At 44.1% G+C, this 16,222-nt stretch overlaps 1 protein-coding gene across 2 annotated transcripts in view; it reads left to right on the top strand.

The window, feature by feature from the left end:
• The window catches only part of SEMA3A (semaphorin 3A), a 607,762-nt gene that overhangs the window by 384,786 nt on the left and 206,754 nt on the right, over positions 1 to 16,222 (top strand). For both annotated transcript variants that reach the window (XM_085652903.1, XM_085652904.1), the window contains one exon: positions 11,874 to 11,993. In XM_085652903.1, the coding sequence (XP_085509029.1) occupies positions 11,874 to 11,993 (120 nt within the window). The remainder of the gene's footprint in view (positions 1 to 11,873; positions 11,994 to 16,222) is intronic.

The following is a 16,222-nucleotide window of genomic DNA, read 5'->3' as shown; positions in this document are numbered from 1 at the left end:
GTATGCCCAGACGTGGGTCCCGTGCTCACTACGCCACTGGAGTCAAGCTATCCTGGCTGATGACGGCTGATAGCCAGAAACCGGTCCTAGGATGCTTGATTCCGGTCCAGGGAAGACATGGCTTGGCAGTTCGGGCTGGACTGTTCCCATGAGGCACAGGGTCAAGACTGATTTGCATATGGCCATGTCTGAACTGGGGTGGCGTAGTGGGCCAAAGAACGATGGATTTAACCCAGATCTCTTGACTGGGGGAGAATGTCTGCATTGTCAGCATTCCGTCCATCATTTGTTTGTTGTAACGCTTTTCGCCCTAAGTGGCATGTGTATGCCCAGACGTGGGTCCCGTGCTCACTACGCCACTGGAGTCAAGCTATCCTGGCTGATGACGGCTGATAGCCAGAAACCGGTCCTAGGATGCTTGATTCCGGTCCAGGGAAGACATGGCTTGGCAGTTCGGGCTCGACTGTTCCCATGAGGCACAGGGTCAAGACTGATTTGCATATGGCCATGTCTGAACTGGGGTGGCGTAGTGGGCAAAAGAACGATGGATTTAATCCAGATCTCTTGACTGGGGGAGAATGTCTGCATTGTCAGCATTCCGTCCATCATTTGTTTGTTGTAACAAAATGGTATGGCACATACCAGTTCATGGGGGAAAATGTGGTAATGTGAAATCAATTATGTAGTTCTAGTGTATTCATAGTTAATATATTTCTTTGGTGGCTTACTTATGCGTACATTTCTAAAATACAATTTGAAAACCATATAATTTAAAAAAACAAAGTGTATTTCGCTTTCTTACTCACGTTCTCCATGCCAAGGGTAAAAAAACAAATAGGAAAGTGGCTTTTCATGAACACTATTTGGAGTGTTCTGGTACAAGTTGGAGCAAGTATGTTTTTTTAAGTATAGATGCATGGCGCTGCAGCTAAGTGATGCTGGATCATAGTACCTGAGACCTGCAATTGAGAAACAGGTAACTACTACCTGAAAGCTGAAATGGCCCCAGGCACTCTACATTGCTATGATCATACATGCATTAAAATGTCTAAAAGCATAGACTTTACTGACGTCATGTGATAGCCACTTATGTTTGACCAATTTAGCAATTACAAAATTATGCTGAATTATTCTGTATTTCAGCAAATCATACTTAGTGTCTTGTCCTCTTCCATGGTGGTCTTTAATGAAACTCGTCTACACGTAGCAGCACATGTGAGGTCTATTCTTTATGATGGAAGCTTGTATGAGGAAAAGCATTTTATCAATGCATATATAAAAGCTCCACTCTTAGAAATAAAATAGGCTTGAACAATCTGGCCAATTACAGACCGATCAGTCTGATAGACGTCCCTCAGAAGCTTTTTGCGAGGCTTCTGCTGGATCGCCTCTCGGACTGGATCGAAGGTAGGGAAATCCTGAGCCCTCTCCAGGCTGGGTTTCGACAAAAGGTTTCTACCGTCGACCAGGTCTTTAGGCTTTCCCTCATATATTGGAAAACAATACAGTTGGAGGGTGGCAGCCTCTATACTGTGTTTGTGGACCTGAGGGCGGCCTTTGACCTGGTTCCACGAGGTAAGCTGTGGGAAGTGCTGGCCAGAATGGGGGTACCGAGCGCCTTACTGTCGATGATTATCCGACTTCATACCAACACCTACGCTCAAGTGAGGTGTGGTAAGCAAGGCGCTCTATCCAACAAGTTTCCCGTGGGCAGAGGGGTAAGACAGGGGTGCGTACTCGCACCGACCCTGTTCTGCCTCTTTGTCAACGGGGTCATCGACCACCTCAATGGGGTCCCTAATTCTGACGTCCCCAAGCTGGCAGGGAGGAGGGTTCCGGCAATTATGTTTGCGGATGACACCCTCCTCCTCTCCAAGTCACCGATGGGAATCCAGCGTGTTCTAGACGGCTTTGTGGACTTCTGTAGAGAGCACAGACTGGAGATTAACACCACGAAGACCAAATTTATGGCCTTCAACCCCCCGATTAGATTCCACTGCATCCCTCGCATTGGAAATAATACGTTAGAAAGGGTTAACACCTTGGAATATCTTGGTGTAACCCTTAACGAGAAAATGGGGTGGGGTCCGCACCAGGAGAAAGCTAAGCTAAAACTAGCTCAACACGTGGGCGGGATAATGAGGTTGATGGGGAAGAATAGGTCGACTCTCAAACCTATAGGCCCTCCACTCCACATCTATAGGGCCCAAGCCAGAGGAGCCGTTACTTATGGCAGTGAATTATGGGGCCATAAAGTCTTGTCTTGTCTGGCCAAGGAGGAGAACAGGTTCCTTAGGTGCTTAGTAGCTCTCCCCCCTAGCACACCCCTAGTGCCATTGAGACTTGACCTAGGTATTAGACCCCTGGAAGAAGATCTGGCGCTCCGTCCTCTGATCTACTGGCGCAGATTGTGGACGGTGCCCGAATTGATTCACTACAGGCAGGGCCTGCAGGAAGTCCTCAGCCTTCCAAATTCGGGGAATATTAGCTGGCTCAGATTTGTGAGGAGTAGTCTGATGGGCTTAGGCCTTGATACCTTATGGAATGATCCTCTCGAGGCTTGCCCTAGGCTCCTAAAAAAGGCCCTCACCAAAATCTATTATGATTCTAAGGCTCCCGCATTGCTCCCTTTCAAAACCCCTGGGACACTTACGGAGCAATTTATTTGTATAAAAAAATGTTTATAGCCTGGAACCAGCCTTGGATAATATATATCCAGTACAAATAAGGAAGCTGTTCTTGCAATGGAGGCATGGGTCCCTGCCAATCCGTGCATTTACTAGCCATTGGATTGAGTCCGCCCCCAGCACCTGCCCGGCCTGCAGAACGAGTGATGAAACTGAATTGCATATCATATTCTTCTGCCCGGTCTACAGCGAGGTGCGGAGAAAATGGATTGTCCCCATTTGTAGGAATTTGGGTTTTACCAGGTGCAATGAAGCCTTCAGAATTCTAAAGAGTGAAATGGCTCCCCACATTGTGTTTGCTGTGGCCAAATTTCTGGGGGCCTTCTGGCAAACTAGGAGACGGTACTTGAAAACGCTTACTTGATTCATTTGCACTGGCTCAAATTGTATGTGTTTGTTGTAATGAGTGGCCATATAGATGTCCTGGTTCTAAATGTTTTTAAACATCTTAAATTATCTTCTAATCCATTTCACGCATGTTTCCTTTTAAACATTTTAACATTATTATAATTGTATAATTTTATGTATCTTTTATGGAGATCTTCTCCGAAATAAAGTTATATTGACTTGGCTTGAACAGTAGACCAGATTTTTAAATTTTTAGCATTTATGTCTAATCATAATCATTTTTATGAGCCATTCTCCTTGTGACCTTCTCCTTCCTTGAATTCAGTGAGGAACAAAGCAACTTCCATTTATTGCCATGTTTCATCTTGATTTACCTAGCATCATTGCATTCTTAAAGCCACTATTTTCAAAATAAAATTCTTGAAAGAATGAGAGAACCATCAGCAGGATTTCAAACTGCTGAGTATTAGGTGACCGTTGCCTCCCAATCTCCGCTGTAATGCTCTCAAGCCCACGCCTGCCTTCCTGTCATACTGACTCCCTTCCTGACTTTCATGATGACTACATGGTTCATAGTCTCTGCCCTTGTGGCTCAGCTGATATCTGTCTTTTGACTCCAGGAGAATGTTGCCAAATCTGTAATGCTGGGACACTGCCACAGGAAAGTCCCACACTAGAGATTGAAGCTACTACCAAACTCATATACATCTGCAGTGCAATAGAGAAGCCTCAGACAAATTATACTTCAGAATTGAAGAAGCTGAGCTAAAGTTTGAAACTTTGCTATGACTTTATTAATTTACATAACATGTCATTGACCAGTAGTGGGATTGCAGTCATAACGATGTAATGCCATTTAAGCTGATCATCTGAATTACAAGTTAATTTTGATGAGACAGTGTTGTGACCTGATGTTGTTATAACACATCCTCTCAATAGGTTCTCAGTTCCCTGCTGCTCCTTGCTGATCAACCAGTGTGTGGGTTGTAATAGAATGATGATGAGTGCCTGTGCCTGTAAGAGTGTCAGTTGGAGAGAGTGGGCTGAACAGTAAGGACGCTGCTCTTGGTGGGTCATTTATATATAACTGTAACCTAAGAGATATCTTCTGCAATAAATCTACATTTCGTAACTTACGTGAATTGGCTACCTTAATTACAATACTGGTGATGAACGAGAAAAGAACAATGCATGAAAGTAGATTGAAGATAAAGAGAGCGTACCGTAAGAAACAAAGAGAAGAGAGATTGAAGCCTTAAAAAGAAAGGAGAGACAACCTGAAAGACCCACCAGTGTCTTTTTCACCAGACAGACGCAGCTGAGAGTGTGGTCTACTCAATTACACAAGGATGAACAGCGAGCCTATGGTCAACGGAAGTGTGAGGGTGATGTATGCAGATTGACACTGACTGACATTACTGAAGGGCTACCTGTGGTATGTGAACTGGCATGAATTGCAGACTGTGCTTAACTTTGAACTGTTGATTCATTACTGATGAATGTGTAACTGGTGGCTCATGCAGCATTGTGCAACAGTCTTGGTGGGGAGTGTACTCACAGCATTGAAATTGTGTTTGGTCTTATTTCCAGCACTATCTTAATTACAGGAGGTGAGTGAATCCTTTCGCTCTTACCGGACATTACATACCGTTGTGAGTGTGAGCATTTGAAAAGGCCCGCAAGGCTGCCATGCTCTGCTCCTAAGAATTCCAGACACGTGTCAGGTGCACGCTTGTGACTGACTTTGCACTGCTTCCAAGGATTCCAGGCATGTGTATGGTATGCGTGTGTGGCTGACTTTGTGATGTCACTGTCGAACAGCTGGATTGTGTATTGTTGGTCTGATGTGGCTTGGAGCAGTGTTGTGTGAGGACAGGTGGCTGCTGAGGAACATGCAATCAGTACTTTCCAGGCATGTGTGATGTATGCATTGCAGGTGACTCATTAATGTCACAGCACAAAGGCTGGAATACGCTTTCCATTGACTGAAGGAAATCAGGAAGCGGAACATAACGTGCATTGGAAAGTGAGGACGTCGCATGACGACGAGATGGATACACCGCAATAAAGTAGTTGAATTGGCACATGTGTAAATTGGCATGCTGGTGGAGAATCTTGGGTCTGGGATGTGCCAGGGTAAGTAAACAGATTTTGAAGCATCCTCGACAAAAGAGTCTTACATCGGAATGGAGTCTCTAATCCTTCACCTAACTCATTGGATTGTGCCTCACTTATAATTGCATCTTGCAGCACCTAGTTAAACAAACTTTCAGATAAAAAAATCGTGAAAATATTTTCTTATGACAGTCAGTATACTTTGTGCATGTTCGGGTGAGGTGTCGCTCACCACAGTTTAGAGGGTTTGCGATGAGTTCGAATGGGGAGTCACTCACCGGGGTGTAGAATTTGTGTTACTTTGCAGTGAATAATTTTTAAAACTGTGATCTTCTAAGATGCTGTCAAGAGCATTTTACTTAATGCTATACTAACAGCCTGATTCACAAATGTAAACTTACAATTTTGTGTAAGTTTACTACTTTTTGGTATTCATTAAGGTCAATTTAGACCAGAAGTCTAACTTTACTACTTTTAATTATTCACAAAGGTAAGTTATTGGAATAAAGCTAGGTCAATGATCTCAGAACACACTGGGTTGCAGTACGGAATAAGGAGTGTTGGCCCTCCCTTGTTTCAATATGTATTATTTTACACATTCTGCGCAGTATATGTTTAGATTCAATAAGGCAATCCCTATATGTACACACATTCAGAATTAATTTGTGGATAACATGCTGCAAGAATATCAAATTAGAGTTTTGCCAAGACTTGTTAAGTATCCCAAAAAACGTTGCAATTGCTCTTTAAGTAATGAGCACAGTTTTATAAGGTGTTTGAGGCAACTTATGTGAATTCTGAAAGCCGTCTGAGCTGCTTAGAATAAAAGGAATGCAAAAACAACAGTTGATGACAGAACACAGAACAATGTCATACATTCACCCCAATACAGAGATCTGGGCCTAAACCCATCCTTTTTTTGCTCACCATGCCATTCCAGTTTGAACCCAGCCATATGCAAATCAGTCTTGACCCTGTGCCTCATGGGAACAGTCCAGCCCGAACTGCCAAGCCAGGTCCTCCCTGGACTGGAAACAAGCATCCTAGGACCGGTTTCGGGGTTTCACCCCTCTTCAGCCAGGATAGCTTGATTCCAGTGGCATGGAGAGCACGGGACCCACGTCTGTGCATACCCGTCCCATTCGGGGTGACAAATGCAAAAACAACAGTTGATGGACAGAATGCAGAACAATGTCATACATTCACCCCAATACAGAGATCTGGGCCTAAACCCATCCTTTTTTTGCTCACCATGCCATTCCAGTTTGAACCCAGCCATATGCAAATCAGTCTTGACCCTGTGCCTCATGGGAACAGTCCAGCCCGAACTGCCAAGCCAGGTCCTCCCTGGACTGGAAACAAGCATCCTAGGACCGGTTTCGGGGTTTCACCCCTCTTCAGCCAGGATAGCTTGATTCCAGTGGCATGGAGAACACGGGACCCACGTCTGGGCATACCCGTCCCATTCGGGGTGACAAATGCAAAAACAACAGTTGATGGACAGAATGCAGAACAATGCCATACATTCACCACAGTACAGAGATCTGGGCCTAAATCCATCGTTTTTTTTCTCACCATGCCATTCCAGTTTGAACCCAGACATATGCAAATCAGTCTGGACCCTGTGCATCATGGGAACAGTCCAGCCCGAACTGCCTAGCCAGGTCCTCCCTGGACTGGAAACAAGCATCCTAGAACCGGTGTCAAGGTTTCACCCCTCTTCAGCGAGGATAGCTTGATTCCAGTGGCATGGAGAGCACGGGACCCACGTCTGGGCGTACCCGTCCCACTCAGGGTGACAAATGTAAAAACAACAGTTGATGGACAGAATGCAGAACAATGTCATACATTCACCCCAGTACAGAGGTTTGGGCCGAAATCCATCGTTTTTTTGCTCACCATGCCATTCCAGTTTGAGCCCAGCCATATTCAAATCAGTCTTGACCATGTGCCTCATGGGAACAGTCCAGCCCGAACTGCCAAGCCAGGTCCTCCCTGGACTGGAAACAAGCATCCTAGGACCGGTTTCGGTGTTTCACCCCTCTTCAGCCAGGATAGCTTGATTCCAGTAGCATGGAGAGCAGATCACGGGACCCACGTCTGGGCATACCCATCCCACTCGGGGTGACAAATGCAAAAACAACAGTTGATGGACAGAATGCAGAAAAATTTCATACATTCACCCCAGTACAGAGATCTGGGCCTAAATCCATAGTTGTTTTGCTCACCATGCCATTCCAGTTTGAACCCAGGAATATGCAAATCAGTCTTGACCCTGTGCCTCATGGGAACAGTCCAGCCCGAACTGCCAAGCCAGGTCCACCCTGGACTGAAAACAAGCATCCTAGGACCGGTTTCAGGGTTTTCACCCCTCTTCAGCCAGGATAGCTTGATTCCAGTGGCATGGAGAGCACGGGACCCACGTCTGGGCATACCCGTCCCACTCGGGGTGACAAATGCAAAAACAGCAGTTGATGGACAGAATGTAGAACAATGTCATACATTCACCCCAGTACAGAGATCTGGGCCTAAATCCATTGTTTTTTTGCGCACCATGCCTTTCCAGTTGGAACCCACCCATATGCAAATCAGTCTTGACCCTGTGCCTCATGGGAATAGTCCAGCCCGAACTGCCAAGCCAGGTCCTCCCTGGACTGAAAACAAGCATCCTAGGACCGGTTTCAGGGTTTTACCCCTCTTCGGCCAGGATAGCTTAATTCCAGTGGCATAGAGAGCACGGGACCCATACCCGTCCCACTCGGGGTGACGAATGCAAAAACAACAGTTGCATAGAGTCAAGCCTGATTTGCATATGGCTGGGTCCAAACTGGGGTGGCGTAGTGGGCAAAAGAACGATGGATTTAACCCAGATCTTTTGACTGGGAGAGAATGTTTGCATTGTCAGCATTCCATCCATCATTTGTTTGCTGTAACACTTTTCGCCCTAAGTGGGATGGGTATGCTCAGACGTGGGTCCCTTGCTCACTGCGCCACTGGATTCAAGCTAGCCTGGCTGAAGAAGGGTGATATACCCTGTAACCGGTCCCAGGATGCTTGTTTCCGGTCCAGGGAGGACCTGGCCTGGCAATTTGGTCTGGACTGTTCCCATGGGGCACAGGGTCAAAACTGATTTGCATATGGCTAGGTCCAAACTGGGGTGGAGTAGTGGGCAAAAGAACGATGGATTTAACCCAGATCTTTTGAATGGGGGAGAATGTTTGCATTGTCAGCATTCCATCCATCATTTGTTTGCTGTAACACTAGAATAAAAGGAAGGTATCCTTATTGATCCATCTACTGTAGCTAGATGGGGCAGAAATGGATCTTTGAAACTGGGTGATTTCTTGAGAGCAACAGGTGGAAAAGATAGGATGCGGAAGAGTCGATGGTGACAGATGACATAAATTGGCTGCAGTGGTGTTACGGTTCTCTACTCAGTGTATTGCAGAACATTGATCCTAAAGACCTGGTGTCCAAATGTTGTGAATCTGATGGATAATTCAAGCCATCGGAAGGTCAGGCTGTGGACACAACGCTTGCTATCTTGTAAGAAAGTAGACTTGTAGGCACAGATTTCATCGAAGTGGCTCATTGAAGAGTAAGTGTGAATATCCAAGGTTGATTGGTTGAAAATTAATGTTTTAGATGTGGAAGGGTGGATGAAGTAGGGTGGGCTCACCTAGGGCCAGATGTACGACCATTGGATTTTGCGACACACAAATTGGGACAAATTGCGAGTCGCAATTTGCGAGTCGAAAAATCCAATGTACAACAGTGTCTCAGACACTGTTTGCGATTCCCAATGGGGTCGCAAATTGCATGCCTCATGAATAATAATGAGGCTGTCACAATTTGCGACCACATTGGGAATGGCTGGTACTCCCAGGGATGGTGAGGGTCAGCAGACCACCATGTCTGGGACTGCTTTGTCAATTAAGAAGTTTTCTTTATAAATGTATCCCGTTTTCCTTAAAGGAAAACGGGATGCATTTAAAAAATAGAAATGAAACTTTTCACTTTTATAATATAAGGACAAGCAGTGGTCCCTTGGACCACTGCCTGCTCTTAAAAAATATTTGCGCAGGCATTCCCAAAGGGGAAGGGGTCCCCTAGGGACCCCTTCCATTTTGCGAGTGCCTTACCACCCTTCTGAGAAGGGTGGTAAACTGCGAGTGCTTTGCGACCGCAATTGCAGTCGCAAAACATTCATACTTAAGTTATGGACTCGCTATTAGTAAGGGACACCCTTGGCACACCCCTTCCTAATAGCGAGTCGTTAACCCCATTTTTCGAGTCGCTAATTGATTAGCGAGTCGCAAAATAAGGTTAGAAAATTGAGCTCGCCTATTTTGCATTCGCAAAGGGGCCGAAATCCCCTTTGCGACCGCAAAAAACGGTCATACATCTGGCCCCTAGTCTGCCTTTGCAACCTTTTGGGAAAGTATTTATAGATTTTTCGAAGTATTATTGGGGATCCAGCTACTGCAAAATCCAGCACTGAGTTTGGTGTCGGTATGCCCAATGCCAGGTATACCAATAAGATCGCGGAAGCTCTTGCATATTGCTATGTTGGTAGCTAGGTAATTGGTCCTCCAGAGATGGAGGCCTGACCTTGTTCCCTGTTACGCTGATTGGTGCGAGAAAATGAACAAGTTGTTGGAACAAAATAAGCTGTTTGCAAAGAGATTTGGTAATATAAAGGCATTTAATAATATTTGTAAATCTTGGTGCGGAAAGGAGGCTCTGAGGGGAATTGAGGACAGTGTCTAGGGCAATCAGACCTGTCAGATGTTTATTTTTCTATGCTTCTCTTTCTGGCTTTTACACTGCATCGTAAATATATATGAGGTAACTCTATGTATAAAATATTTTTTATATATGTATTCTTGATATGTATGTATGAGTGTATTTGAACACTTTTTCACGGTACCTCCAAAAACAACCATTTAACTTCTTGTTGATGGTGCCTAATTAAAAACAATACTGCATGGGGTACTCGTCGAATTGAACTAGATGGAGGCAGAGAATGAGAACAATATTTAACCAGCATGCTAAGCCTATATTTTTCAAAGTAACTGTTGGGAAAGTCGGTAGGGAAGAATTATTCAACCTGCAACTGCATTTGACTATTTAACAATGAAATTATGAAAGCAGAAATGTTAATCTTTTACGTATTGGTGTCAGTCTATATGGTTGAAACGTGAGCGATACCTTCACCTCTTTCTCTCTCTAGTGTCCTACATTCTTCTGTTGCCTCGCCACTATATTCGTTAAGAGAAATGGAAATTATCCTAATATTGACTTAGTGGCCACATTGCCATATAGCCCAATTAGAGAACTCACTACATAGGTAAATTCACCAAATATTAAAGTATTTTTTATTTAAACTCATTCAATTGCAAAAATATAGAGGCAGGTTCTAGTTATCCAGGGTAGCAAATTCAGCATACCTTGCACCACAGCATGAGAGCAGAGCCCAACCACCTCCTTTTCAGAAAGCTCATGAACTTTCAACTGTTCCTGCAAATCTCAGCTGATCCCAGGCATCAGCTAGAACAGTGTCAAAGTTCTGCTGAACAGGGATGCTTCACCTTGAATGCGATTGAACTGTACCTGATCTATCTATGACACATTCAATCAATCAATCAATCAATCAATCACAAGATTTGTAAAGCGCACTACTTACCCGTGAGGGTCTCAACGCGCAGAGGGAGAGGAGGGAAGGGTTGCCGCTACTGGTCGAACAGCGAGGTCTTGAGTCGTCTCCTGAAGGTCAGCCGGTCTTGGGTCTGTCGTAGGTTGAGGGGAAGGGTGTTCCAGATCTTGGCGGCGCAGTGGGAGAAGGATCTGCCTCTGGTGGTGGTTCTCCGGATGCGCGGAACGGTGGCCAGGGAGAGGTTGGTGGAGCGGAGGTGACGGTTGGGAACGTAGAAGGAGAGTCGACTGTTGGGGTAGGCTGGGCCGGTCTTGTGGAGTGCCTTGTGTGCGTGGATCAGGAGTTTGAAGGAGATTCTCTTGTCGACGGGGAGCCAGTGCAGGTTTTTCAGGTGGGCAGATGATGTGTCTGTGGCGGGTAATATCGAGGATCAGGTATGCAGAGGCGTTTTGGATTCTTTGCAGTCGTTTGATGAGCTTGGTCGGGGCTCCTGCGTAGAGGGCATTTCCGTAGTCGAGTCTGCTGCTGACGAGGGCCTGGGTGACAGTTCTTCTCGTGTATGTGGGGATCCACCTGTAGATCTTGCGGAGCATGCGGAGGGTGTTGAAGCAGGAGTAGGAGACTGCGTTGACTTGCTTGGTCATGATGAGCGTTGAGTCGAGGATGACTCCCAGGTTACGTGCATGGTCGGTTGGTGGCGGGGGTGCCCCTAGTGACGAGGGCCACCAGGAGTCATCCCAGGCTGATGGGTTGGAGCCCTTTCTCTATCTTTTAGTGTTTCGAAGTAGATATAAGGTAATACACTGGCAAATATCAAAATAGACAGATAGACAATGAATTATGCATCATTATATGTAACCAATCCATGTTCCTGGATGGCAGAAGAAAATGCAAAGGCAATAGGTAATTTCAAGACGTTTTGATGATTTCACTAAACTATAGTACTGGAACTCCAAACTGGTACATTATGTTCAGAATCTCTCATTACCCTTCTAGATTTCGTTTTCACTACTTTAAGCCATCACACTGGAAACCTTTGCGACTCAAGGTCTTTCTTTATTCTATAGACGGTGAATTGTATTCTGGAACAGCAGCAGATTTTATGGGAAGAGATTTTGCAATCTTCCGTACTCTGGGTCATCATCACCCTATACGGACTGAACAACATGATTCTAGATGGCTAAATGGTAAGTGTTTCATTTATTTTAAATAAAGCTTTAAATGTAAATGTCAGCAAGTCACTATGTGGAAATGGTTCAGCAGGTGTTGTCAGTGTTCTCTTATCCCATAGCTTGGTCTTTTGTAATGGAAAACAATTCGTACCAAAGGATGTAGCCAAAATTGTGGTGCTTCATGGGTATTTTATAAACGTAGCACGTACCTCTACAGACATCCAGGTTACTCGATCAAGACATTATATTAAATACATCTATTTACGTATTTCGTGATCAGAAAGACAATTTTATGCCTTTAGATCTGTTATCATTTTCCTTATTTAAAAGGCCAAATACAAGCTATAATTGTTTAACCTTAATTAGCTGTGCAAAGTATCACACACGTATGTGTAATTGAATGATGCTCAATATGAGCGCTACATATTGTAAACAGGGTGTCTCTCAGCCAGCTGCAGTAGTAAGTGACAGACATTATGTTTAGTCTTCAAAACTCAAAATATGTTGAGAATAAAAGAAGGTTTGCATGTGGAGTAATTCAAGACGATAAACTACCTCTTCCTGATTATTGAAAATATATTTATGTGCCTTTAGCCCGTACACATGTCAGCCCTCAGCCTTTGTTTGCTTGTGATGAAGGGTTTTTCTAGCATCTTATAGAGCTGGTTGATTTTATGCTTTTTTTTTTATTTACTTTCTTTGGAAAATCATCTCAAGTCGAATCAAGGTTATTCAGAGATGAGTGCCATTAAACCAATAAAATAAAACGCAGACCAAAATACTAATAATTTAACCTACAAATACAGTATAATGCACTTCAATAAATATTTCAGCCATTTTCCTGCATTTATCTGATAATAAAAGAGCAAGTTAATCGAGTATTGGTAGTTTATGTTTGACGAAATCCACCTTTGTGTCATTACCCAGTATATCATAAGTCTTGTTGCCCTTAAATGTACTCTGTGAGAGCCTGCCTTATTGTGAATCCTTCGTGTGTAACTAATACAGAAGAGCAGGGTTTTAGGTCTAAATGGATGAGTTTTCAAAGAGGGCTTTAACATGATGACTTCTCAATCGAAGTCATTAGCAGCTGTAAATGATGAATTTGTATTCCTATATGCGCACACAGGTTTACAAGTGAATAAATATACACAGTAGTAAAGGGTCATACATCTAATAGTAAGAGATCCTCTTTCTTTCTTCAACTCACCCTTCTGCCAGCTTTGCTTCTTTTCTCTTAAGCTGGGTTAGATAGGAAATATGAATAGATTAGATGTTGTCTGTGTAAGTGATAGGCTATGTAGGCAGAGATCACTTTCTTTCCATTTATTCCAGATTCTGTTTTTGTAGTGCTGGGAGCACACATCCATCTAGGCTGAAACATTCCCCCGCCCTGTTCCATATGTGCTTATCCACAGTAATTCCTAATTTTTTAGCTTGGAGGAATGTAGTGTGCCCTCCTGAGAGTTGTGCAGAAAGAGCTTTCTAGCTCTGCTAAGGGGTACAAAAGATTGGATATCACTCTTCTATCAGAGTTCTCCAAGAAAGAGGACAGCATTTCCATGACTGATCTAACTTGAATAGGTGAGATGACAGATAGTGTCTCTAGTCCCCTAGGATCTGCTTTTCACTTGCAAGTAGAGCACATACTTGTGGAGAAAGATGGCCATCTTCTGGCAGACCTCCTGACATGATCCACATGTAATTATGACAGTGTTAGGAAAAGGTTGGCTTGACAAAGAAGAATATCCATAAGCAATAAGGAAGGGGCCATTTCCATTGTCTCCTGATGGTCTGTGGCAACATAGTGTAAACACTACAAAGATATTATTTGGAAGCCATTTTGTATCTTTGCCCATTGACAGACACCATTAAGAGCATGGCTACCTCTACTTTATCTCAAGCACAGGGAAACAAACTCACAATGTTGTTATTTTTTTCTAAGCTCTCTTAAATACAGGGAAAACTGTTGTGTGACAAATTTTGTGTGATCAATTATCTGCCTTTACTACTAATTCTATACTAATCTATGGCTTGAAACAAATTTACAGTTTTGAATATGGTTAAAAATAATGATACATTTTTGTCCATAAGCACAGTTTTGATATTTACAAAAGAAATACTGCCACAAAAATATTTGTATGTGATATACGATAACAAGCTTTATGTATATGTGATAGAATATTTAAATCCAGGAAACCTACTTGAACATGCTATTGATTAAGAGAGCACACAATATGATGTATTTTACTTTTCATCTTTCAGTGTGTATGTCATACAGTACGTTAACCATCATTTTATGCTGGGATAGATGCACTATTAGAATCTTGCACAATATATTCTTAAAGTTTCTGTTTTCTTTCATTGATGGAAGACTACTCTCTTACTTTTTGTCATTTCTTTCTAAATATCAATGACGCTGCGGCCATCTAAACCTCATCGTCTTTCACACCGTTTCTATCACTTACTGTAGGAAATTGGGTTACCGATTAGGGGTGGTGTAACCCTACTCAGAAACCACATTCCTGGTCAGGTTGACGCACAAGCAAACCCCAAATTAACATGTGCTCACCCTCCTGTATCTTGGCACAGAGCAGTCAGGCTAAACTTAGAGGCAATGTGTAAACTATTTATGAAGCACTTCAAACACTATTAAAGTAACAATACAACACAAGAAAACTCCCACAACAATTTAGAAGAATAGAGTACATTTTATTAGCTAACTCACGATCAAAGCAACACATATCCACTCAGTAGAACCAGAGATATGCAATTTTTAAGATTCAAGTGAAAATAGTACCAAATATCGCAAGGCACCAACTGTGGATATTTGGTCCAGCTAGACCGGGACAAAGTTACAAGTTCAGACCAACCATGATGGAACATAGGCCGACTACATGGACCCACTTAGGGCCGCTGAACAATAGTACCTTAAATCCTGGTTGCAGAGAGTTCCTAATTCCCGGGTCAATATTACTTTGTGCAGCAGAGGTATTGCAAGGTCCGGACAAGAGGATGTGTTGCTCAGTCAGGTGGTTCCGGTGGGCTGCAAAATGCAAGGTGACAACATTCCATGGAGATACATTGCGCGGTGGCAGGTCCAATGGAAGAGGCAATGTCCTTGGGTGGGGACGCATCAGCTCTGGTGGGGTGCAATGGGCAATGCAAAGCCCTTGCTTGGGGGACGTCTGTGCAGCAGGTGATGATTCAGTTTTGAGGGTGATGCATTGAACAGCAAAGGTGATACATCTGGTTGCGGAGGGCTTGTATGTAGCAGTTATGCAGGGGATGCACCAAGCCACTGATGCGATGCATCAGTTCTGATGGATCCACAGAAGGGCTGGCAGAGCACGTTCAGGCAAACTTCTACGGGTCCAAGACTGGGATGGCAACACTTGGGAGGGCAGGACTCACAGATGGCAGAGTGCAAGTGCTGGGTGCAAGGTTGTTGGATGCCTGTTGTGTCCCTGAGGCTTCTGATCCGGTAGCCAGACAACTAGACTTTGGATTCATTAAGGGGTCCTGGGTTCAGAGGTGCTTGTCCAGTCCTTCTCACCCAGGCAAGAGGGTGGTAGGGCACCAGGTCAGTACAGCGGGGCAGCAGTCCCTCAGAGCAGCAGTTCAGAAGGTTGGCAGTGTCTTCAGCAGCATGGCAGTCCTTATTCATGGTATAGTCCACAGGTCCAGAAGTGTATTGAAGATTTGGGGTCTGAGGTCCAGTACTTATACCTGTTTGCCACTTTGAAGTAGGAAAAGCTGCTAGAGGTTTCGACCCCCCCAGAAGTGCTTGGAATTTCCTGCCCTAATGCCCTGTCCCAAGCTTGTCTGTGGTCACTAAAGGCCAGTGTCAAACCCTTTGTGAGGATGCTCAGGCATGGCCTTTGTGATGTTCAGGAGTGGTAGATGACAGCTCGTCCCCCCTCTTTAAGTCAGAGTGGCCCATCCAGCCAACACTTAGCTACCATTTGTCTCAATGTCTGGGAGCAATACACAAGGACCAAATGCCAGCTACATCTAGTCATGTGATCCAGGCTGCAGGCACCAAATGGTTGGGACAAGAACATGAAAACTTTCTAAAAGTGTCATTTTCAGAATTGTGACTTAAAATCTGACTTTACCTTTAAAGAGGGTTTTAGCTCCCAATTTCATAGACACTAAGCTTGATCTATCTACCTGCTCCCAATTGAAATTTACCACTTAGTAAATGTAATGTAGTAAGGCAACCACTGTTATCCTGTGGGAGA

The sequence above is a fragment of the Triturus cristatus genome, chromosome 4_1 (genome assembly GCF_964204655.1).
Source record: "Triturus cristatus chromosome 4_1, aTriCri1.1, whole genome shotgun sequence".
Lineage (NCBI taxonomy): Eukaryota > Metazoa > Chordata > Amphibia > Caudata > Salamandridae > Triturus > Triturus cristatus.
Note: the sequence above shows the minus strand (reverse complement) of the source record. Positions and strands in the feature narration are given on the sequence as shown.